General features: G+C 41.4%; 1 protein-coding gene across 1 annotated transcript; it reads left to right on the top strand.

Moving 5' to 3' along the window:
* Window positions 1-25,978, top strand: nampt2 (nicotinamide phosphoribosyltransferase 2). The gene is made up of 11 exons (XM_080777229.1): window positions 1-271; window positions 7,652-7,787; window positions 13,535-13,638; window positions 14,916-15,044; window positions 16,055-16,213; window positions 17,677-17,807; window positions 17,916-18,141; window positions 18,938-19,057; window positions 20,089-20,229; window positions 21,208-21,333; window positions 23,057-25,978. The coding sequence occupies exons 1-11, from the start codon at window positions 224-226 to the stop codon at window positions 23,219-23,221; spliced, it is 1,485 nt and encodes a 494-aa protein (XP_080633355.1). The 5' UTR covers window positions 1-223; the 3' UTR covers window positions 23,222-25,978.
* Window positions 25,979-26,664: the final 686 nt, after the last annotated feature.

The following is a 26,664-nucleotide window of genomic DNA, read 5'->3' as shown; positions in this document are numbered from 1 at the left end:
TCCAAAATGCAATGCTTATAAGACCGCCGCATTTCACAAACGAAAGATTTTTTTTTACCCGAGATAAAATTACTAAAATCCGAAGGACAAAACCAAGGACAAAAACACGTTCCTCATTCTACCCCGTTTTAATTTGCACCACATCCGTCCAATTTTGGCTTGAAAGAGGGGAGGGAAGACGAGGGAAGACATAAAGTCACATTCAGGTCATTCATTCACAACAATGGCAGCACACGATTTTAATTTCTTGCTGGCGACCGATTCTTACAAGGTGAGTGGTCTGACCCGCATGTCCTCTTTGACATTTCCATACGTTTGTTACAAATGTACAGTGGTGTGATGTTTCTGAATGCCGAGAAAGGCCGAATCTGTTTACAAAAATAAGATCGTTGTATTGTTCTTCATACTTAGAAAAACTCCTGTGTTGTGATACAATACAAACACAAGGCATTTATGCAAGACATTGCATTATACCTAGTTCATATTGATGAATAGGTCGCGGTGTAGCAGTCAGACATGACTGCGTTCAGTTTCATATTCAGTTCATACACAGTGTCGCATTTGGTGAGCCAGGCAGGTCATTCGGGGCAGCTAATAGCATGAATTTCCCCCCTAAAGTCGGCAATGTTTGTTGTTCTCGACATCTCAACATTATTTGAAGTGTCTAAAATATTCAATTCATTCAATTCGAGTTGCTTTTGTGAGTGGACTGGTAGTGGTAGCTGACCATATTGTAGACTACACCGTGTAGTAGTTTTGACATTTTGCCCTCTCTAATGTTGTTTGTGTGCAAAGCATCGCATATCGTAACATGCCTGTATGTTACGTCATTGTGTAAGCTTATTTTGAAATGAAATGTATAATTTGCATACCGTAATTTCCAAGTCCTCCCACCCAGTCTTCTCACGTACGGTTCTTCTCACATTGACTGACTTATAATATAATATATAATAATAATATTGCAACATAACAGCTAACGTTACTTGTTAAATTGATCTCGATTCATGTAGTATGGATCTCAAACCATTTCTCTTTATTCTTTTGTATCGTTTTTGTTTCGTTTCTATGTTTCTGTAGCAATTGGCTATTGTTTACATTTTTAGTTTCACTTCAGGCAAAAGAAAACAGAAACTGCCTGTAGCCTGAAGTGTTTCCAAATGCATTTTCATTTGTGAGCCTACCCCAGTGATAGCGCGGTACAGTAGGCCTACATGGCATAACCTTCGCTCAGTGACTTTAAATGTCAGATGTCACAGTTAGATGTCACACATCTGGTAAAATGCCAAAGGTCTTGATGATGACGGCCTGGCTGTTATATTGGCAGTGCACCTATAGTACCAGCTAACTAACCCCTGAAAATGGGGGAGACAATGTAAGACATTTTGTGTGTGTGTGTGTGTGTGTGTGTGTGTGTGTGTGTGTCACACCCTATCTTGATTTTGAGAGATAATATAAGGGACTACATCACATGCAGACATAATTGCTGCCTTATCATTGTTGCGAAACACTTCCACGAGGAAAATGAAACCTAACTAATTTCACACACTGAACACTGGGCACACATAGCCTGGGCACCATTTCATTTAGGGTATATGATCCTGTCGGGAGCAGATGATATCGTTACGTCATGTTGTAGTATTGTTTTGTAGTCGACAGGCAGGAACAACAGGCGGCAACTTCCTTTACCCTCAAACCGATTTTTCTCAATAATAGCTACAGGCTACGAGAGCTTTTATTGAGAGGGAAAAGGAAGTTGCCGCCTGTTGTTCCTGCCTGTCGACTACAAAACAATACTACAACATGACGTAACGATATCATCCGCTCCCGAGTCCCGACTGGATCACACAAACGGAGACCAGGCTTTCCTCCGAGGTGGTGGAAAGCCTGGTGAGGCGAGGTTAGGGCTCAGACATACGTGGCCGGTTAAGACTCACCCGTGGCTCAGACATACGTGGCTGGTTAAAGGCCTATTCATAGTCTGGATTTTCGGTGGTGTGGTGACCACCGCTCCGGTGGTGAGCTGACCACCGGAGCTGAAATAACGTTGAGCGGTGGTGAGTAAAAACAGAGAAGGGCTGGAGCGTTGGCCGTGGTTTTCTCTTCACCGCGGCTCGTGACGTCATGTTGTAGTTCGGTGGTCACCTCACCACCGAAAATCCAGACTATGTATGAGCCTTTAGACTCACCCGTGGCTCAGACATACGTGGCTGGTTAAGACTCACCCGTGACTTCCACGTGAGGTTAGGGTTTGGGGTAGGGTGTCGGACTATTGCGAGTCTGACTGTCAGGACGTCGGACCGCACAGTTTGCACATAGCTATTTGCACTTGTTTTAGAGATTATAGTTTATTTAAGCAGCTTAGTTTTCTTTTTTTTTAAAACATAAATCACTCTTGACACTGAGCCTTTAATGTGGTATTCTTGAGACTGTAGCTGTTGGGTTTTAGACGTACAATTAATTTCACTTGCCTTTTACTTGTAATTGGTGTTGTTTACAGTAAAGTTGAACCTTGAACCTGGCAAAGTGGTTTGCCATGGAAGTTTGTGCACCTGAATGCTCCTCAGAGGGGGTGACTCTTTCTGATTTGTGTGACCCCATGACCTTTCATCTTTCTAGCTCATGATCTAATTAGCCGTTCGCTAAGTCCCACCCAAGCCCGTTCTTGGCCAATACCACGTTAGCGACGGTTACTAGGTAAGGATCCTGGTCAAGCTTTCAATTCTGGTCGAAATGGTTAAGCAGTGTCAATAAATATATATTTGCTTTAGCATGTGTGGACCTCAGAAAGAGGGTTTGTTTTCTTACCTTGTTATGAGCAAACTAGTCCATTCCATGAATTATTTCGCAAACTCATTGAAAACAATAAAAAATGTCAACGTTGTATTGTTTTGACTGTTTGTGTAGAAAGAAGATCCTGCCTACGCGAAACGTCTGTTCACGTAGGCAGAGTAAAAAACTATCTGATTGGTCCAACACCCACTCCTGAAGCGTATTAATGGAATGCCATGGATGTAAACAAACCTATTTGATGTCGTCCGCCTGTCGCTAAAAACCATACACAATGGACGTGTTTGAGGGAGACACTTTAGAAGACACTTTAGGAGAAATGTCTGGGACTGCTCGTCTGCGAGGCTGCAGCTGGGTGCATCTCAAACAGTGTGGCGACTTGTTTACAAACGAAACCTCGCAAGCTTGTCCCAGAGAGAGTTGGGATACCGTGCTACAGTATATCTCTGACCAAAATAGTTACTTTATAAATCTATCAAAAGACGAAAATAATGTCATAAACTGTCAGAATCAGCTTTTGTTGTGGTCGCTTATATGTGCTAAAAGAGTGACTTTGAGAGCTGTTTCCCCCGTTACAATGGAGGTCTATGAGAGCCTATTTTTATTTCTAATATTTACTATTAAACTGCACAATGGAGCGAAAGAATTCATGGAATGGACTAGTTTGGTAACAAGGTAAGAAAACAAACCCTCTTTCTGAGGTCCACACATGCTGCAGCACATATATTTATTGACACTGCTTTGCTTAACAATTTTGACCAGCATTGGAAGCTTGACCAGGATCCTAACCTAGTAACCGTCGCTAAAGTGGTATTGGCCAAGAACGGGCTTGGGTGGGACTAATTGGCAGTTTGCCATTAAACATGCTGAGAATATTCAGGGTCCCTGAAGGATTGAACCCTACTCATTGTGTTGACCCTGTGACCTTTCGTCTAGACTTAAGGCAAACAATTTCAAAATTAAATTGACAGATTGCTATGACATTTAAGGTAAAATTATATATGTGGGAAAAGTCAAGAATGAAACGTAAAATACAATCTTGGACTTAGATTTTGAGCTTAGATTTTGGCACTAGACAGTTCATTTTCCAAGTTACAGACTATCCTTTTGGATGAAATTATGTAGCCCACTGACTCACTGTACTAGGACTGCCCGATTCAGAAATGTTTTGGTTGAATCGAATAGCTTTATATTATGTGACGTCAAGTCAGCTTATACTGCCCTACAAAGCCAAAGCCATGTACAGCAACAAACCACGGGAATCTTTTTTGGCAGATAATGGGTTTAAAAGTGTTCTTGATGTAATTGTTTATCCCCCAAAATCACAAATGCTCTGGGATACACAAATAAATAAAGGGTATATGCGCATGCTTAAAGTGAATGGCACATCGAGTGGCAAAGCAACATGCAAAGTATGTTTAACATTGTTTAATGTTGTTTAATGCAATCTGATATGACTTTTCTGTGTGGATGTATGGGCTGTCAAGGCCAGAAAGTAGTTTTTTGCCACTCAGTAGGTATTCCTGCATAACTTCCTGGTTTGATGATGATGTCATGCGCATACCCTCTATTGGCGTGTACAAAAACGTAGGTTACTGCACATTGGCTTTGTCATTTAGAGTGTGGGACGTCCCTTCTCTGGCCCCCACACAGTGTGTCCCCCCCTACATCCATCCAACATGAAAGCGCTCTTCTTCCTGTTCAACGGGCCTTTAATGTCCACATTGTTCCAGGGCTTGTTGTTGGAGAAGCACTGAAGCAGCATACCTTTTTGGTGTGTACTACAGACAGTGCTCTCCTTGCATAACCACATCATCCTCATGTAATCCGTGTTAGTACAATGGGAGTGCCATCAGTGTCCTGTTGTGGACTCTCGGAAAAGAGTCCCCAGTCTTTTCATTAGTTGTATTCCCTCAGGTCCTCTTCCACCTCCTCAGACCACTGCTGTACCCTCCCGGTGGGGGCGTGCTGCTGGGTCCTCTGTGGTGGTCTGATGGGGGGTGGGCACTGGTAGCATTGTCTACTCTAGGCTCAATTCCACTCCATTTTCTTTTCTCTGAACTCTGTCGGGGGGGAATCGGGTCAGTATAGTGTCTGGTGTTTCAAACGTGTAGCATTGGTAGCAACTAGCAAGCACACAACAGTACATGGTCTGTGGCAAACCCGTACTCTCATAACTGTCAATACTTCGTCTGATTAGGCGAGGGACAGTGTCTGGACAGAGACGCACATGTTAGCTCCTCCCACTTAAAAGCATGAGAGGGATGCGAGGATCATCTGTGATCACATGTCATGGCAGAGGTGGGATTCTTTTTTGGAAATATGCATATAGGAAATGTACTACTTGTAGTCTCCCATTGACGCACCAAGATTTAATGATTTAATGATCAAATCTCTCTCGTGACGACGTCGTGTACTGTACATTCACTGGGACATTGACCTGGTCCATTCACACATTAACTCGGGGGAGCCAGAGTCTGTTGCGTGTCAGATTTGAGATTTTCTTTTATTATTGAAGGGAAAGGATAGCCCCTTGAGATGCAGCATCTCATTTTCAAGGTGGGGCCCCCATAAAACATGAACAAGATGCATAGAAACATACAGTACAGTAAGTACACAGATAATATAAAGATACACCCAGATACTGCAGCTTGCTCACCCTCAGGTGAGGATCAGGTTTTTTGGAGGCCGATCCCGATCACTGATTGTTTTTATCGTGATCGGCTGATACCGATAATGATGTCACGACCCACGTCAAAACTGTTCCTGTTTAGGCCTGTCACAAAGATGCAAAATTATATTATATATACTATATATCTGACTTTTATTACTAATTTGCTGATCACCAATCGAGTCATTTGGAGTGCATATCGGCCGATCACTGATCGGTGGCCGATTCATCGGAGCATTTCTGCGTGTGGCGGTTGGTGGGAGGAAAGAGTGGCACAGTGCCAGGCAGGGGCCTACTGAGTTGTACATTTTGTGTCACACACAGCCCTACTGCTTAATGTCTAGATAACTTTCATGTGTGAATGAGGCCTAGACTCATAATCTTTGGCACACTTAAACCGTGGTGATTGGTTCCACAGTGGCCCATTCTTGGTTTGTATAGGCTCTAATTTATGTAATCCATGGTCTCAGAATTAGTGAGTCATTAGCCAATAGCCACCTGTTGTTGCATAACGGGTTCCACAACAGCGAGGATGTGGATTACAATGTGGAATTGGATGCCTGCTTGAGGGCTTTCACCAGCCCCCCAAAAAAACTAATGTGCAAATTAGTAGGGCTGTTGTGTTTTTGTTTTTAACATTTAAACGCTGACTTGTGTAACCGGCATAATGAATAACCAGCGTAACTAGTACACCAACTCATAACTGTACCATACTCATACTATGGTGAGCAATGGCTTTTGTTCATTGGGAATGCATTTAGGCAAGGGGGTGCCCCCCCTGGCTTTGGAATAGCAGAATAGCGGCACTGGCATTACATGTGAGACAAACCCACTTGGAATGGGAAATGGAGTGGGGGGGGGGGAAAGGAATTGGTAGAGGTTTTTCCCCCCCTATATAACTTTGTAATGCAACTGCATTGTGCGTTTGAGCTGGTCAATCAATTAAGGCACCTTAATTCAAGTGTCAGATGCCATTTATTTTTCATATATATTTAAATTATATATATATAATGTCATGTCATGTGTAGCTGTACAGCCTTTGTGATCTACTGGTATATTGCGATCTACCTTTTGGGCACCACTGATTTAGGCCTATACTGGCCTGACTGAAGCTACAGTATATTTGTCCATAATCCGAGTATGGGATGTATATGCATAGTGTGCCGTGCAGGCGTGCACCCCCCAACTACCTGCAGTAGTTACAGTATGTGTAGACACACAATATTCCCAATCTTTTGGCCGAAAATGTGTATATTCTTTTGAAAAACATAAAAATCACTGTCGCCGTGGTTACTTCTGGTTACTTCTGTAGAATTCCTGTCATGATATGAGCGTGACCCGTGTTGTTTGTGAATCGCCATTGTAGCTATAATGAGTAATAACGCCTACATGCTAGTAGAACTGTGAGATGAGCTGTGAGATTTCTTCCCAAATCAGCTGTTTGAAATGGGTGAGAGTTGTATACTGTAGGAGGAGTCTGGAGGAGGAAGAAATGGGGGGGGGGAAGTAAAGTGTCCCCAAGTGAGGGGCTGTTGCTCCTGATTATTTAATTTGGGCTCAACCGGCACAAAGAGAGGCCTGTGCTTAATGTTGTCATCACCCTAGCCTCTGAATCCCAAATGAAAGCAGAAAACATGCTTACTGTACACGCTAGCATCACGTTGAACATCTAACTAGGCGATCCTCAGTGTTTTATTTTGGAACATTTCTTCCATTTTATGTAGTGCAAATCCGATAGGTCCCCAAACCTTTTTTGCCCGGCGTGCAGCCCCTGGTAACTCCTGACCCAGCTGACGCACCCCCCAACGCCAAGTCTCGTTGGCCGAAAATGATAAATTATTAATATGATTATGGCAAATAATCACAGACTGTCACTGCACTGAGAGACATGCAGGTGCTGTATATTCCCACAGCTGCTCTATACATATCCTTACAAAAGTGTTTTGCCGTTTGTGCTAAATAACACCATAAAACCGACATTACCCTTTTCATGTCACGCACCACAAGGGGTGCACGCACCACCGTTTTGGAACCCCTGGTCCATATAATCTCTGTACTGAATGATAAGATTAGACATTGATAAACTTGCCTATACTCATTTAAGATCTAGGGCAATGATTCAAAACATGTTATGTTTACTGCCTACTGTCTGTCCTTGCTTAACCTTTGTGTCCATTTCTCTCTCTCTTCCAGATCACACACTACAAACAGTACCCGCCCAATGTCAGTAAAATCTACTCTTACTTTGAATGCAGACGCAAGATAGGTTCCCAGTTCAGTGAGGTGGTGTTTTTCGGTCTTCAGTACCTGCTCAAGAAGTACCTGGCAGGTACAGTACATCCATACTTGACTATAAACCACCTGGAGTTAAAAGTTGTTCTGATTAGGACTGGCTCAATATCGTGATATGAGATTAGACATCGTCTGGGATTTTGAATGACGTTATATGGCATATGTGTTGTCTTTTCCTGGTTTTAATCACTTAAGCCCACTTGCTCAAAGATGGTGAAAATATCCAATATGCAATGTGTCGCATGCATCATAACGCATTGTGATCCTGTAGACAGGCTATTTTTGCTATTTGGTTTTAAACAAAAAATATTGTGACATTTTGATTGTCATATGGCCCCCAACCCTAGCCCTGATGTCATCAGGAGATCATGTACTTCATAAATAAACAAGCATATGAATAAACAAATCTATTAAATACAGGTTTAAGGTGACTCACAAAATACAAGTTCAGTTGTATTATAGCTAATTCACTTTTGAATGTGTAGGAGTACTATACAGTAAGTTAGTAACTGTCTTTTGCTCATGATCTGTCAGTTTCCAGTAGCATGTCTAGACTGTCAGAAGGTGCTTTGAAGTCATGTCTGGTGTTTTTCTATTATCAGTAATACGGCTTTCATAAATATAATAAGGCTTTCAACTTCAATCAGTTGTTATGGATACAATGGTGATGCAATAGGCATAAGCAGAGGTGGTGCTTTTGGGTAGAGGCATCCATTATACTGTAATGCTACCCTGCAGCAACAGCATCACATTCCAGATACCAATGTACAGCAATGACACTACTATATATATATATATACACGGTATAGCAAATGCTCCACAACAAAACAGGCGTTCCACTGCTCCAGTGAACGTTGTTTGTATGTGCAGAACTGCAGATCAGGGTCATCAATATGTCTGAACATGGGAAGAACCAAAAAAAAATCAGTGGCAAGACTTTTTTTTGACTAAATATATTGTCCATAATTTCTTCTTTTTTTAATATTTACAATGTAATCTTAAATGCTTTTGAATAATATTAAATAAAGTGTCAGGACGACATGCTAATTAGTGGCCCCTTTTCTCCTGCAACTGTACTGATAAGACCCAATTATTGAAATCCCAAACATGGCATATATTGTGGCGTTTGCATGGTCCACAGTCTTCGCTGGATAACTAAACACTTTAACCCATTCTGACCGGGCACCCATTTTGGTGTTGGCATCATGTTATGCTTTACCTATTGAAAAATAGCAGATCTACAAGCTCATATCGCGCCACCGAGTGGCGCGATACGAGCTTGTAGGTCTGCTATTTTTGAAAAATTCGAAGAACGACTGACATTTTTAGAATCTGATCTCAGGTCAGAATGGATTAATCAGACCAGTGTGTGTCCAGTGGAAACCTCGTATGAATCTGATCTCAGGTCAGAATGGGTTAACCCTGACGTCCCAATTTTGGGCATGTCATTATAGGCTAGAATGACCCCCCCCCCCCCCCCCCCCAAAATAAAACCCCAATATATTAATTATGTTTGATAAGTGGCTTGTTTTAAAAGGTGTAGCGCAGTGGAATAGAGTAGACACTATGGCACATCAAGAGTCTGTTAGCACTGTGCAGTCTATACATTTGTGTTTCTGGTAATATTATTGATCACTTGTTTTTTCATATCTGTGGCAAAGATATAATATTAATGGAAATGTCCATCACAAGCTGGCATGGTGATGGCATGACCATATATGGGGCTTGACTGACTGACTGACATGAAATGCAGGATTTCATAGTAAATGTGACCTGCCGTCGCAATGATTATTGATGGTGGTGGCAAAACTAATAATTTGAGTCTGGATTTATGAAATCCTGCGTTGAGGATAGCATGCACTTTATACACAAGACCAAGACCAAAACCAGACATTGAATTAAAAGATTTGATTATTACAGTCTGCTTGAGGTGTAATGCATCTTTAAAAATAATAACATATAAACTGAAACCTATCATCTCCTACAGTAGACCTCTTCCCTTCTCTTTCTCTTAGCATGATGTCACACACACGCACACACAACTCTGTCTGTCTCACACACGTGCATGCGCACAGGGAAAACAAAAGCCAGTGACCTCACGGCTCTGGGGCTGAGAAATATTGGCTCCAATGGGGGGGAGGCGTGTCATTCATGTCAGCTGTCAATTACTCAACTCAATGAAAGCCAATGGAAGCCGATTTGGGCTGTAATAAATCAGCCCATTTTAAACTATTGTGTTTTTCCTGTAACTATTTGATGCTTTAGATTCTACCAGAAGAAAGTATCTCTTCTAAAACATTTAATAATAATTTCTCATTCTTTACTCTATAAGATAGGGAGGGCTAGCCCTACTAGCCCATTGATACCAGCCATCCCTGGCCATAAGGCACAGAGACTTAAGAGGGACATTTGCAGCACCAAAGACAAAGTACCCATTATGTGAACAAGCACGTTCAAGCTGGCCAGAAGTCTGTACCAATTTGCTGAATTTCTGTTGTCAAAGTCGCTTACAGACATGAAAGTAAATGCTGTAGAAAACGAGAAACACTGCTTAGTCAGCAATGCTGGAATGTGTCTTTGACATCTTGTTGCTTGGCTGAAACTAAGGTCACATTCTCTCACCTAATACTTCGGTAGACTCGATGCAAATGGGCGCAGAAGTTGGGATTCTTGCATATTTAATTTGCTGCGGTTTGCCTTCACACTGCGCTGTCATCCGCAGCAGGGCCTTATCAATGTGTTCAATTCATAAACTATAGCCTACATGGTGAAATCTATGGTGTTTTAAAATTATAACGTCACACATGCATGTGTCGTGTCGGGCATGGAGGCACAGCGCTGAGCGCATTGAGAACAGACTAAAAGCTATGTTTCTATGTCAGTCGTTCAAAAATAGCAGACCTACAAGCTCGTAGCGCGCCACTCATATGATCTTGTAGATCTGTTATTTTTCAATAAATAAAGCATAGCATAATGCTAACACCAAAAGGGGTTCCCACCCAAAATGGGTTAAAGGCCCCAGTCCCCACACAGTGACAGCACTCCATGTTTATGCACAGACAGACAGACAGACAGACAGAATATTCTGTAGGCTACACACTGCAGTGCTTGTATGCGTTTCCTTAAGCAATTGATAAATGTACTCGTCCTCATTTCAACCAGGGCTTCAGTCTCCTCATTCGACCACGTCTATCCTTTGCACTGGCTCCCCTCCATGGTCAGGCACCCCCATATATTTGTGACTTACTCCACCCATATGTTCCTAGAAGGCCTCTGAGATCCTCATCCCATGCCCTGCTGGTCGTTCCACCCACAAAGCTAAAAACTAAAGGTGATCAAGCCTTTCCTAGTTTCGCCCCCAGGCTATGGAATGACCTCCCGGAGCACCTGAAATCTGTGGCCTCAGTGGACCTTTTTAAAAAACATTTAAAGACCCACCTTTTTAGACAGGCCTTTGCAACATAGTGCTTTGCTTTATCTTTTTATTTTGAGTTAGATTCTTGGGATCGTGATTTGATTCACAATCGATTCTTGATTTGAAATGATTGTTCAGGATATACTGAACTGCTGTGCAGACAAATTATGATAAATTATGGCATGACCATGAAAGTAGTGTCCCGTGTAGAGGATTATGTAAACAAACAGGCCTGTAAGGCATATTTGTTGAATCAACTGTGATTGCAATAGTGTTTAATTTGTTTAATCAACTGATTGTGATTACAATACGAGACAAAAGACAAAAAGGAGGCCTAGCGTATATTCATGCTATGCTCAGAGTAATCTTTGGTATTACAAGAAAATATGTTTATGTATTACAAAACATAATGCAGCTTTTACATGGACGACCCACAGGCATATCATGTAAAGGCTAAACTTATGTAATATAGATAGCATTTTATGTAGACATAGCACTCTATAGTGTATACTTATAGCTTCACTGTAGAGATATTCTAGATTCTGACAGATTTGGCTTTCTTATGATTCCCTATGACTATTTATATGGATTTTATGTATTATTTGTTCTTGCTTACTGTATTGTACTGTTAAATTGCTCTGGATTAAGAGTGTGGTAGGCTTAGTAGCCGAGGAGTTTCGAGGGAATTTGAAGTTCTAAATCGATTCAGAATTGTATCGATTCTTTTGCGAATAGATTTTTACTTTTCTCTTTTTTTTCACCACATAGTTTTGTTTACTATATTTACTTTTAATGCCTGGCCCCACAAAATGACCAGAACTACTTAAGTTTCACCAAAACCGGAGCAGAACTCCCACCACGGGACTCAGGCAATCAATTAATACAGTTGCAACCACTATACTAATGGCAAGTATTTCATACAACTTAAGTTAAAAAATTGTGAACTATCCCTTTAATAAAGCCCTGATGTAAGGGGCTTGATATTTACCTCCCCCTTTGGCATCTTGAAAGGTGGATTTTCAGGCCTGTTTTAAATGCAGCCAATGATTTACATGTTTAAGGGATGGGTCAGGGGCCAGGACATTCCACACTTGGGTGAAACTTAGTTTAACCCATTCAGGCCTGACGTCGACATTTTAAATAAATGTTTTCTAAATCATGACAATTTTCTGAAAGATTTGAGGCACATTTTAACGATAAAAAAAAAAAAATAGCAGACCTACAAGTTCATAGCTTGTAGATCTGCTATTTTTCAATAGCTAAATTATGAATGAATGAGCCCGGCTGGAAAGTGTCCAAGTGGGAGTGTCTTAAGTAGGAGAGGGTGGGGCTTAGCTAAAGGTGTTGTATAGGTGGGTGCAACCACATCGTTGTTGTCGCTCCCTCTAGTATTGTGGCTGTGGGTGTCGCTCACGTTTTTAGGTATTAAGTCAGATATGTGTGTATAGACTATTGAAGGCAAAGTTGCATTTAATATTTTGAAAGCCAATCCCATTCTACCCTTAGCCATCCTAGGCTAGCAAAATGTGTTGGAAAAAGGTGGGTCATGGCCCATGGGTCCTAGGCCGAGAGGTAGTCGAGTTATTTTGGGAGGTTTGAAGCTTAGTCTTAGTCTTTAGTGACATTGAAATGTTGGAGAACCAAGTGGCATGAAAATTCTTTGTCAAGGTCAAGGATATACCCCAAATAGGTAGAGAGAATAGAAATCTAGAAATCATTTGCATTTACCTTACTGAGAAAATGTTATGGACCAAAAATGAATGGATTCTGTTTTTACATAATTGTGTAGTGACAGTTTTGTGTACAAAGAAGCTATACGCACACCAAAGTCCTTGTACAGTGACAGTTTGTTATCAGAAAGCCAAGTATGGATTTTGTTGAGTTCAGAACCTGCATTTTTTTGTACTCCTAACATAATACATTGTGCCATCAATATAGCGTGTAGGTTATACACGCCTGGCCCTTACTTGGCCTGTTCTATTCTGAAAACCTCTGCTCCACCTTCACAATTTCCCTCACAGCTTTACTGCTGTCTCGATAACAAACACATGCTATGAGGAAAACGGTATTCTGTCCTTTTGAAAATCGGCATGAGATTTTCAAGGCAGTCCGATAAGGAGGCTGGTGTGATAGTGGCGTGGCGTGTTGTTTGGAATGTGTGAACAGTGACCTCTCTTACCCTGGAAAACCGAAGCACATTTTTACTTTCCAAATGTCATTAGGTTTGACTCTCACTCTTTTGTGTAATTTCTTGTTTTTCTGTTTTGTGTTGTGTTGTTCTTTGCTGTCCTTATTTAGCTCCGCTGCTTGCTTGCTTGGCTGGGCTCGCTGTCGCAGTCAGTAACTCTGCGTTTCTTTAATCTCCACAGGGCCGGTCATCACTGAGGAGAAGATTCAGGAGGCCAAGCTTTTCTACCTGATGCATTTCAGACAGAGTGTGTTTGACGAGGAGGGCTGGAGGAAAGTCTTAGAGGTATTGAAAAGTTGCACTCACCCTACAGTGCCCATTTATATATCAAGGGCCCAATTCTCGCCAGTGCTTTTAAGCACCATCTGGTGGAGGGCTCAGAGCGCCACACTGTCAGTGCATTGTCAACGGCCAGGCACCTTTTAGTTTAAAGGCCGATTTGGCCGGAAACTGCCAGTCGGGAAGTAAAAATCTGTCCCGCGATTGTCGTTTAATCCACCCAAAACATACTTTTTGTAAGCTAGGTATCATATCGTTTGGAGAAATGAGCCGCAAATCAAATCAAGCCTTTGCTAAAAATAATTAATCAATATTACACGAGAGGGTGTGGTTTAACGTGATAATTGCCGCGACAGTGATGCGGTCAGGAACGAGTCTTTTTTTTACTATTTTGAAAAACACTTTTGAATAGTTCAAATAGCCAATCTCACGGCGTGTTGATGTAGATCGGCTAGTTGAATAATTGTAAAAATGTTTTTCAAAACGGTAAAAAAAAAGAAAAGTGCAAGTAGGGCCCATATCTTATACCCTGTTCCCGCCAAAATTGGCTCACTGATGCAGCTTTGAACACCTGCAAAAAAGTGTCACAAGTGCACCAGTGAAGTGCCTGTAAGTAGTGCTCTCTCTCTTTTGTCTCCACTCCGATGGGGAGAGCCTATTATGGGTCTTTACGATTTTTCATACTCGATGCATATACGATGCTTTCATAAACACATTAGGCCCACATTCCCACTAGGCCGAGAAAGAAATGTTCAAATCGGTCTCATGGTGGCGCTAGAATAGGCTGATTTGCGTCTTTTCCTATAACTGCACCAATCTGCACACTCCCTAGAGGCCAAGGGAAAACATCTGGCCTGCATTTTTCAAATCTGCCTTTTATAGCGCCACCAGACCAAAATAATGCCAAACAATGCACGCCCACAACAAACGTTCCTGTCCTGGTGAAGACCTGTGCTCGGAGCAGCACTTTCTAGTTATTATTTAATATTTTACAGATTGCACATACTTTTAGGGGCAAATGGCAGTGAAGTACACTGTAGAGTTCGTGCCCTAGTATTTCCTCTTCCTTCACTAATCAGGAGAAGCTGAGCTGTCATGTTTACATCGTTGCAGGAACCAATAAATGAATGTGACGGCTGCAGAGTCATTTGTACCGGGAATGAGTGCCGATTGTAACCTTTCCCACTCAACACAAAAGCCAGATGTTAGTCGGTGAAAATGGGCCTTTTGTCAAGTGGGAAAGGGCCTTTGTGCTTATGCCAATGTGGTCGCTGTTCCTTCAGAAATATGATGGCCGCCTCCCTATCCGGATCAAAGCAGTCCCTGAGGGCACCATCGTACCCAGAGGAAATGTGCTCTTCACAGTGGAGAACACAGACCCCGACTTCTTCTGGCTTACAAACTACATTGAGGTAAATATAGACTCTAGTCTATTCTGTCCTGTGACAACCCTGGGATTTCAACCCAGTGTGGGGACTCAGTGGTGGGATCAGAATCAGATAACAACTTGGGAGTACAATTGGTGTGTGTGTGTGTGTGTGTGTGTGTGTGTGTGTGTGTGTGTGTGTGTGCTTTCTAGGAAAATAAGTGATGTGGTTTTGAGAAAGAACAATTTCCGAATTCTAGGAAATATGCAGTGTGTGTGAGAGATCACATACAGACTTTTTATAGGTAATGACATTTAGTCTCACACTTACCGTAAGCCCACACTGCACCAAGCAACTCCTTGAAACAATGCAGTATACGTCACGCAACTCCTTGAAACATGCCGTATACGTCACGCAACTCCTTGAAACATGCCGTATACGTCACGCAACTCCTTGAAACATGCCGTATACGTGCGACTACTAGCCACCATCATCCCCAATGGCAGTTGCAAGGAGTTGCATTGGTGTGGTGGTTGACCTTAAAACTGTTTTGTTGAGTGTTTGGTCAGTTTAATTTGAATATATTGCAGCTGAACGGCATCATTGTTAATACATATACTCACTGTACAGTTTTTATTGCAGTGTATGTTCAGCTGTTTGATATCTGTCTCACGTTCCTTGTCTTTCTGCGCCATAGATAGATGGGCCTCTATTGACCCCCATGAGGGAAATGTTGTCGCCATGGCTGTTAACGGCAGTTCTTACAAAAGACAAAAATAACAGATAAGAAGAACACGGCTCATATGCAAACCAGGAACAACAGCTCGTATGCAAACCAAGAACAAGAGTTATCTCATTAGTCTGCAGAAAATCTGAGTCACAATAACAATAATATAAACATGCATTATCTGTCCTTCCTTTTTGCTCCTACACATATCGCAGCTACTCCCAACCCTGCCTTATACTCTATAACTACTCTACGTATGTTCCTCATCCGCTTCTCATTTCTAACTATTCTTTAACATCCTCCTTCCTTCCCTCTGTGCTGTGCTCAGACGATGCTGGTCCAGATGTGGTATCCCATCACAGTGGCCACCATCTCCAGAGAGTTTAAGAAGATCCTGGCGAAGCACCTGAAGGCCACCTCGGGGAGCCTGGAGGGCCTGGAGTTTAAGCTCCACGACTTTGGCTACAGAGGAGTTTCTTCACAAGAGGTCAGATTTGGAGTCCATCTTTTCCACAAAGAGACACTTTGCAAGAAAGGGTTCTGAAAGTTGAGCCTCACAATTCATCTTTTTGTTTTTTTTTTGTTAAATGAACAGAGGGGAGAGACTGTCAAGGAGACACAGGTGGGATTTGAAATTAAGGAGGGTGCAAGTGGGTCCAGTGGAAAATCAATTACCCAGGCCGATCTACAAGCTCACAACGTGTCGATTTCTCAATAGATAAAATAGGGACCTTGATCTTGTCCGTGGCAAGTTTTAGATTTTCTTTTTTTACACACCATTATAATGTTCCTATTTTGATCATAATGCCAAGTCTTTGTTTTTCTTCAGAATATGTATGACACTGATTTACTATGACACTGTGGTATATTAGGACAGTCCAACTAGTACTAGTGCTTCTGAAGTGTTTTATTTGCAATGACCCCCTTAACTCTGGGAGTGTACAAAATGGTTGCATGCTGAAAATAGCAGATCTACAAGCTCACAACGCATCGCAGTGCAACGCATTGTGAGCTTGTAGATCGGCTATTTTCAGCAAGTGTCAAATCAGTCATTATGACTGCATCGAGGCCCACCAAAATACATTTTAGTCGACTAAATCAACTGTAGATTTAGTCGACTAAAATCTAATGATCTCTCACAGTTACAGAGTCACCTGGACAGATTCCGTTGTTGTTTCGACTCACACACAAATACAGATATTTACATTTCATAGCACAATTCTGGAGATATAATGCAGCAGCTCGTACTTAACTGATAATTGATCGGTTCTTAAATCCTTTACTAGGTACCAGTAATTGGTATAATAATGGCCATTAGCTGGCCAGCTAATGGCCATTATATATCAACAGGGGGATAGAACAGGGTGATCTGGCCTGTGGTGATCACTGGTCACATGCCAGAGTTGCAACACAGTGCCGTGCATATAATACATGCGATGACCACAAAGAATTATACATGGTTGGTTACCAGCTTCGTGGAACAATGTAACATTCTCTTGCGCGTTCAAACTGTTCATACAGTATAGTTTTGTGCACGTGGACGCCTGTATGTGCTCACTCACAACATGCATACTTGCCCTAGGCCTAACTGAATAAAGCTGGTTTAGGATTGAATTGTGACTAAAGGAGCAAATTGCCAGCACATGATTATTTCTCAGAACCTCAATAGGATTTCAATATACTGTGTGTGAGCTGAGCTGTTCTCTCACATGCTGTGCTGTTGGGGCTAATGTTCAAAGATGTGATCTTGATCTCTGTGGTGCTGTAGAGTAGGTGAGTGACATTTCTGAAGCTGTGAAAATGGCTGCAAAAAACTATTTTTTGCCTATAATGTCATGCCCAAAATAGGGATTTAATTCTAACCTGTTATCTTTTATAATCAATCAAATCAATTGGTTAGGTGAACTTGTTTGCGTCTAACAGCTTGTGTCCTGCATGTGTTGTGTGTAGTCTGCAGCACTAGGAGGGGCAGCTCACCTGGTCAACTTCTCCAGTACGGACACGGTGGCAGGACTGCTGATGGCCCAGCGTTACTATGGCTGCCCAATGGCTGGCTTCTCCATCCCAGCAGCCGAGCACAGGTATTGCTTGCTGTCTTTCGCACGCACGTACACGCACACACAAAACATTTTTGGGTATGTACGGTACTGATGCCCAGGTCTCATCATCTTCTATACTCTCATCTCCAGCACCATCATCTCCTGGGGTAGGAGTCGGGAGAAGGATGCCTTCGAGAGGCTGTTGGATGAGTTCTCCACGGGGCCCGTGTCCGTGGTCAGTGACAGCTATGACATCTTCAAGGCCTGCAAGCACATCTGGGGAGACAAGCTGAAGGAGCGCGTGATGGAACGCAGCCAGGACTCCTGTCTGGTGATCCGACCCGACTCGGGAGATCCTGCTGAGACTCTCCTCGAGGTAAGGAGGGATCGCACAGCACAATCTGGACTGTTAATGGAGATGCATAAAGTGGAGTGGCAAAGAGTTTAACATAGTTTAATGCAATCAGGTTTGGTTGTATGGGCTGTCAAGGCCAGAAAATCGTTGTTTTTTTTGCCACTGATGAGAATTCACACACAGGGTTAAATGCACTCCTAACTGCACTGCCAACTAAATAACATCTTGGTGTTCTGGTTGCACATATTGAACATATGATTTTCAGACAAAAGAGCTTCAAATTGTCATTTAATTGTCCATTGGCTATAATATTTTTTTTATTTTTTTATTTATACTTTTATTTATATTTATACTTTTTTATTTACCGCGCAACAGTGATTGCTTGACAAAACAAACTACACGTGGTATCCATCCACACGTTTCATTGCGATACAATGATGGCTTGTAAATGTGTTCTTTTTGGGAGATGATGCAGTCTATGTATAGCCTGGAAAGTGGAAACCAGACTAATCTGCCACAGGAAAAAAAACGACAGAGCAGTCTTTCATCTTAAAAAACCAGACCCACAGGAACGCACCCAGGTTGCCTGCCCGATTCCGGCGAGCCGCCCCACGTCCGAAACGGTTGAGAAATGACAGAGTTACAACCATGCTGTTTTCGTGCTCACACATACCCAGCCAGCCAGGCAGGGACCCACACATATACTCACTTAAGGAAGTGGTTTGCACCACTTAAAAAAATCACTTGCAAGGAATGCAGAAGAATTACTCAGGGAGAGGTCTCTGATACCCTCCCTCCTTTTCCCCTTTCTTTGTAGGTCATCAGGATCCTAGAGGAGTGCTTCGGATGTGTGGTGAACTCTGTTGGTTACAAAGTTCTGCCTTCTTACCTCCGCATCATCCAAGGAGACGGCATTGACCTCAACTCAGTGGAGGAGGTAAGAAACTCACTGTATATGTCTCTCCCTGGATCGGTCTCTCTCACTTTCACTCCCCCTCATTCTCTGCCTATCTCACTCTTTGCTTTCTATAATCGGCTTTCTCCCCCCCAACGGCCCACACACACACACACACACACACACACACACACACACACACACACACACACACACACACACACACACACACACACACACTGGAGTAGGGAGTTCAACACAGGGGAGGAAGGGAGCAAGGCTGACAAAGCGATATACAGGTAGTTTGAGGTTCATAGGAGTTAAGTACACGACACCCACCATATCTTTGTCTACATATCAGGTGCCATGCTGGTTGCTCCACCAGTTCTTTCACATAGCAGATAAGGGTGACACAATCAAATGGATGCTTTGGAAGTCGTCTTGAACAAATTAATTATATATGGCAGTTCAGTTACATTTCTTCCAGAGACTTCTATTTGACTGCTGTCTTTACTTTCCCTGCGGTTTCATCAACGCTGCCAACAGAAGTCAGCTTGACATTTCACTCCGGCTAAAGTTCTTCCCAGAACACTCTCTCCCCTTTGTCTGATGTTGCTTTGTTGTGGCCATGCTCCTCATCTTCTGGGTTTATTTTAATCTAAAAAATGTTACATATCTCTGCTGTTGGGAAGAAACCACCTAACTCCAAAATGTTCATTTTTCAGCAAATGAAAAATATTAAAATTTTCAGGATGGAAACAAAGCAATACTACCAATGGTCCAATGGAATTAAGAGGTTTAGCCTATTTTTACTACTTTTCATTGGTTTAATGTTTTTTTTAACCAACACACAGATGTAAAGGGTGTTCAATAGCATTGATTTATGAATCTAAAACCACAAAAATTGAGTTGGGTAGGCGGTTTCATCCTGACAGCAATGATTATTATGATCCTTTGTCTCACTGAGTATCGGTCCCATAGGTCCCTACAGGCAACGGCTGTGTGCCTGTAGTTAATGGTGCCTGCCCTGTGTGTAGTACCCTGACTGTGAGCCTTGTTCCAACTGCACGCAGATCCTCCAGAAGTTGACCGATATGGGTTGGAGTGCAGAGAACGTCTTCTTTGGCTGCGGCAGCTCCTTGCTGCAGAAACTCAACAGAGACACACTCAACTGTGCCTTCAAGTGCAGCTACGTGGAGACCAACGGCAAGGGGGTATGTTGGCATGCTTCACCATGTTTCACCGGTATTAGTGGTAGTCATTCCATCGTAGTAGTGATCGTCGTGTCACTCCTGTAATAATAGTAATAAACTTTTATTTGTATAGCACCTTTCATACATAAATGCAAGTGCTTCACAGGGCAGAGCATAAAAATAGCAATAAAACACAGGCAAGCAGTTAGAAACATAAAACAATGGTAAAGAGCATACACAATAAAAGCATAAAAACATAAATGGATGAAAAACAAAGCACACAACAAATCAGTCAGAATAGAGAACTCAACTAAATCTAAAACTAAAACTCAACTAAAAGCAAGAGTAAAAAGGTGAGTCTTGAGTTGAGCTTTAAAAATGTCTACAGAGGGTGCGTGTCTAAGTTGAAATGGAAGTATATTCCAGGCTGTAGGCCCATAGAAGCAGAAGGCTGCCTCAGACAGTAGACATGAATTAGTTACTTACTCAACTTGACTTATATATATATATATATATATATATATATATATATATAACTTAACGATCTCAACTTGTTAACTAACAAATTCGTACCACTACTGCGTTCTACGAGCATGACACCACTGGTCTTCGAAGTTCACTTGGATGTTAGTCTGGCCGTCAGAATTCCCCTTTGAGCATTCTGGAGGAGGTGTTGCAGTGATATTTAATTAAACAAAACACCTCCTTTTGACATGATGACACACATTCTCTCAATAGCATCTGCTCTAACCGTTTCTCATTCTAGCCAGCACGAGGCTTAGTTAGAGCACATCCTGTGTATTGTGTTAGTTTTGCTTCTTTGGGAGATTTTGAAATTCTTTGGTGTTACAACACTCTGGATAACGTGTTCTTTGTTTGAAAGTTGTCCTCGCCAGGTCTGTGGTTTCTTAAACCCTCCCCGGGGTCATTGTGAATGAGCACGGCCCAGCCGTGCTCTTTATTCAAAATAAACCTAATTCTATTTGTCTTTTTGTCTAGATGGACGTGTACAAGCAGCCTGTGACTGACCCCACCAAGGGGTCAAAGAGAGGCCGCCTGTCACTGAGGAGGAATTCCGATGGCTTCATAGAGACCATAGAGCGAGGAGCAGGAAAGCCGGAGGAGGTTGGTCCTTGAGCTTGATTGATTGAGTCTTTGATACGACCATCGTTAATGTGCTGCTAATAACTATAACTAATGAATAGTATATTTTCTTTTTCAATACTTGTATTTTCCACAGGTAATAATGGCATATCAAGTGATTGATCTTAACTGGTTCATGGCCAACGACGTGTTTTCTGACGTGCTATCAACAAATCCCTCAAGGCCAAGGACGTTGTGGACGTGGTAGACAATAATTCCAAAAAAAATTAATAAAATTATCATTTTTTCCCGATTTTTTTGCATTTTATTTTTTATTTTTATGTAATCTACTAAAAACCGGCCGAAATCCGCGCGATCGTGCACTATCGTGCACGCGCGCCGTCTCTATGTGAATCGCGGCAAAAAATCTGATATTTTGGGACTTTCTGGGCTCGATTTGGGTGGTTTTAGACTAACTTATGATGAAGCTATTGTTAGCCTAGCATTCCGACTGAGAGAGGCTATCTTGTAGGGGACAATCTTTCATTGGATGTTTACGTCATTTTGAACAGGAAGTGTTATACCAGTTTACACATTTTAGAGATTTTCAGCATAATGGTACGTTCCCGCCATCTGGTGGATATCGTGGGGTACTACTTGGAAATGCCTTTAAAAGATGGCGTGATTGTATTTTAACGCAGAAGTTTATTTTTGCATAAAAATGATGAATTAAGAAATGGGGCTTCCGCCAGAATTGGCTGGCGTTGGCCAGCAATCTAATGGCAATCTAAAAATGTGAGATGTGACCACAATGTCACAGATTGTCTCATTTTGAAGCTGCAAGTCTGTAGTTTACAATGATATAAAAATCTTCTTTCTAGCATTTGCCATTATTTATTAATAAGCATTTTAATACACCTTGGTTTTCAGTGAACAGTGAAACCAAGTTGTACTAAAATGCTTATAAGTCAACGAAGGAACATGCTAGAGTCATAATTCCTTTTTCATTGTGAAGTAGAGACATGCACCTTGAAAATGAGATATTTCATGCCATTGTGGTCATATCTCACATTTTTCTATTGTCATTCAAAAAGTCGCCAAATCTGGCCTAAGCCACAAAAAGATGTGATTTAAGGCTGGGAATAAGAGGGTTAACTGGATGTGCTGTTTCAATTGCAGAACATGCATTCAGGAACTGTGTACAGTACTTGAATCTATACACTACAGATTCTCACTTGGTTGACTTTCTTTTCAAATATGATGCTTTGCATGGTCCCGTTAATATTAACCTTGCAGCAATATTTTAAAAAGATGCATCATTAGTCATGAGAGGATTGTTGAGGCCAGGCAATTTTCACTCTGATGGTGGTTATTTGAATAACATTATTTTAGACGCATGATTAGGCTACAGGCAAACTGATATTGATATTTATGTATGGTGACATGAACAGACTGCATGATGATTGCAAGATGTTTACTGGGGGTCAAGTGTACTATAAGTTGTGATAAATGTTAAAGTACGAAGTCATAACACTACTGCACCCAGTGCCTTATTTACTCTTAGAAAGTATGACGTGTTCAAGAGCCGATCTACAAGATCACAACGTGTCGCGACGAGTTGTGAACTTGCAGATGAACTCTTGTCAACAACACCAAAAAAAAACCACTGCCGTACAACCGAGTACATTATTCATATTTCAGGTTGTGCAGATGCCCTCGTCCCGCCTCATTCACCTCTCTCTCTCACTCGCCCTTCCTCCCGCAGGACATGCTGGTGACGGTGTTCGAGAATGGCTCCCTCCTGCAGGACTACTCGCTGGAGGAGATCAGAAAGAACGCACAGCTGTGTGAGGACGAGGAGGTGAGCCATGCCCAGCACAACCAAGACCAAGTGCTGCTCCACAAGAACATCATCAACGGGCGCCACTAACCAAACCTCGGTGCGGGGACACAAAAACGCCTTTCACCCAATGCATATCACATGTTGATATTCTATAGCTGCATGCCACCCCCTGAGATTTAAAAGAGTGATTGACTGACTGACTTGACTGACTTACATTTAAGAGCATTGGTTTTTGACATGCATGGCACCATAAGCACCTGACTGCATGAACCAGTGCTCTGTCACTGGCCAGAAGCAGTTTGAAAGACTCACGGCTATGTTGGCTTATTTTCGGTGTCAGCCGAACAGTCTATCGGAAAATGACTGCTGAGGTGGAATGCCACACCTATCATATACTGTGTGCGTACATACGTATATATGAGAGAGGTGTGGGTGGGTGGGTGTGTGCGTGCGTGTGTGCTGTCAAATGATTTTAATCATGATTACTAGCATGATTTTTCATACAAACTTAGTTAAATCAAAATTAATCCCAAATAAATCATCTGTTTTATAGTTACTACACCAGTTAGTGCACAGACCATGCTCATAGTGAGCATGAGGACCCTGCCCTGGTTCGAATCTTAATCTATTATTGTCTTGCATGCCACCTCTCTTTCTGCCCTCGGTTTCCTGTCTCTGTCCTGTCTGAAAGAAAGTGTACATAATGCCACCAAAAATGTATCTTAAAACATCAATGTTCAAAATGTATCTTTAAGGGATAGTTTTGAAGTGTTTCAATGTGCATCAGCCCGTAACAATGACAGATATTGTCAAGAACCCCCAAACAAGTACTGCAATTGTGTAATACACAATGTAGTGTCCAACTATGATTATAAATGTTCCCCCGTTTTAAATATTTACATAATATAAAACAATAACATGTTAATGTGTGATAAAATAATTAGTGGTGATAAATTAATGTGTTATTTTTGCCTTAGCCTTCCAAAAGAGATGTAGAATTTGCCACCAAACACTACCATTCCATAGTATGAGACCATCCTAGAAACCCCTGTAGCCCTCATGGTCTTCTATTTTACCTGTTTTCTATCTTACCTGTAGATTTACACAGAGTACCTGACTACTGGTACCGCTAAGGACAGAATGCAGGGTTTGTATTCAAGTGGGGGACAGTGGACAGGAACAATGAAAATGATGCCTTTCATTGTTTTTAATTTGGGTTTTTTTGTGTCTTTCCTTAAAATTTTGTTGGACCAGCAAACCGGTCTGGTATGTGATCAAAACCAGAAATTGTGTGAGCACTGGCTCTCGCACTCTGCCATTTCACTGTCACAAAGCCTATATTTAATTTGTAATTTTGATCTTCTGACTATTGTGCAAATAATTTTTTTATATATTGTGCAAATACTAAGAGCAAGTCTGACTGAATTTGTATGTCAGTAATTAAAAGACTGCAAAAATTGTAATGCTCTTGCCACTAAAGGCTATCTTATGCTTCTGTGTCGAAGTGTCACAGTTTTTGTTGGGTACGTTGTGGGCAGCTACAATGTAGACACCTCAGTGCTGAAGCATGAATCCTCCTTAAGATTAACACTGAATCAAACACGTACCGCCCCCAGAGTTATTCACACAGCAGGTGTGATAACATCAATGCTATGTGTTACACTCATAGATGCCTGCTAATTGAAATGCAACCCTCATTCCTCGGTTTAAATGCGATATCCAATCTGATTATTTTTTTTCCTAAAACAAAACAGAAAAAGAGTACAGTTCAATACAAGGTCTGCTAAGAGGATTTTAAAACCCAAGAAAGCCTATGGCTTGTTTCCATTGAGGTCTTTCATATTCAATTAATCGGAAAATTCACCATAAGACTACACAGGTTTTTAGGAGTATAAATTAAGAATTGGTTGCTCCAGTTGAATGTGAATGGCATTATCATCCAATGAAAAAAGATGCCACACAAAAGACCATTGACTTAACCAACACTTGTTTTGTGGCTAAATGGTAATCGAATAGACTGTTGTTTTAATGGCAATTATTTGGGACTTTCCTCCCAACAAGCAGCCATTTAATTTGTGTTAATTTAATGGAAACTACGGGTTAGATGTTAACTTAAAACTGTCCATTTGAGACTGATTATTTTTTAAATCACATTGGTTTCAGATTTGAAAATAGTGTTGTTTTTTTCTCCCCCTTGTTTTTCTTCCAGTTTCAATTCACCAGCAGCGAAGCTCCAGATTCTAATTGGCTTGAAGTGAATTTATGTGTATCTGGAAACCAAACTTGCTATATCTAGAGTGAAAGATGCTCTTACTTAAGGGGTAGGCGGGTGTTAAGGAAAAGCTACTTTCACTGAGTTTCAGTTCACAATTTTATCACTACTGCTGCGTTTTGTCGTTAAAAAAAATGTCTTCCCCTCTTTACTGTGTGAAGGCAGTTTCTTCTCTTAGGTAGTTTCCTTCCTAAGCCAATTTCTTGCTTTTGTTGACTGTTGTAAATATTGAATTTGAAATTATTCAGTCTGCCTTAGGCTTCAGGTCAAAGCCCTGCTGCCTTGTGGATTTCATGCTCATGTTCTGTGTATATTGATCCTTTCTGAAGCAGTCGTGTTGTGTGCGATGTTGGACAAAAAGAAGTTCTCTCTACCTCTTTTTTTCTAATACTTTGCATTACTAGCATCGGCACTAATGTTTTATAAATATACTGTATATGTATAAATATATTTTGTAAATATATTTTTTGAAAATGATTTGCTTTTAACTAATGTCCTCTGTGATTATTCTTTTATTTTTGATTTTGACAAAAATATATTTTGTGTGACAATAAAATAAGGTGTGAACTTGGGCACTGTGTTAGATCAAATGTAAAAGTACCTGTTGGTCCTGACAGGGTTTCTCTGACTCTAGTCTGTCTGGTGGTGTTTGTTTAAAGATGGAGTGCTCAGTGCCGTGATTTTTTTCCACCCTAAAACATGATCATGATATTGTTATAAGGAGGTATAATTTTTCCAAAAGAGTGTACAGTATTTGTTAAAGTGTTGTTTTTATGTGGGCACACCCACCAGTTTATTAAGTATGCCTGGTTTGCCTGGTGGGTGGTGATGGGTGGTGATGTTAGGGGAAGGACTGATAGTGTTCAGCCTCCAGGAAGAAACCCTAAATACAAAGTTAATACACCATTGCACATAACCAGGGTGTCTCATGAAGTACTGTCACCTCATAGACACATGTATGAAAAACTGGAAAAATACAAAAATTGTGGCACTCCCTCTTTAAAATAATTGTTCTCAGCTTGGTAATAGCTTAATGATTGTAGAAATTGTAATAGCAGCATTTTGAGCAGCATAGTAAGTACTGGACAATCCTGTCAAAGGTCTGATCATTTCTGATGGTAATAGAATTTGGAACACATAATTTGACAAATGATGTGCTAAATTAATTAATTGATCTCCGGTAGTCTCAAGATAGACAGACGCAAATTCAAATAGTTTTTCCAATGGGAACCCAGATTGGATCTCCGGAAATGCAATG

The sequence above is a fragment of the Protomyctophum bolini genome (assembly GCF_963924005.1).
Source record: "Protomyctophum bolini genome assembly, chromosome: 2".
In the NCBI taxonomy this organism is placed as follows: domain Eukaryota; kingdom Metazoa; phylum Chordata; class Actinopteri; order Myctophiformes; family Myctophidae; genus Protomyctophum; species Protomyctophum bolini.
Note: the sequence above shows the minus strand (reverse complement) of the source record. Positions and strands in the feature narration are given on the sequence as shown.

Excerpts from the sequence above, each read along its gene's own strand:
- nampt2 (XM_080777229.1), top strand. The coding sequence starts at position 224 with ATGGCAGCACACGATTTTAATTTCTTGCTGGCGACCGATTCTTACAAG. Across the intron at positions 17,808-17,915 it reads ATCCCAGCAGCCGAGCACAG|CACCATCATCTCCTGGGGTA; the intron begins GTATTGCTTGCT and ends TCTCATCTCCAG. Across the intron at positions 19,058-20,088 it reads ACCTCAACTCAGTGGAGGAG|ATCCTCCAGAAGTTGACCGA; the intron begins GTAAGAAACTCA and ends AACTGCACGCAG.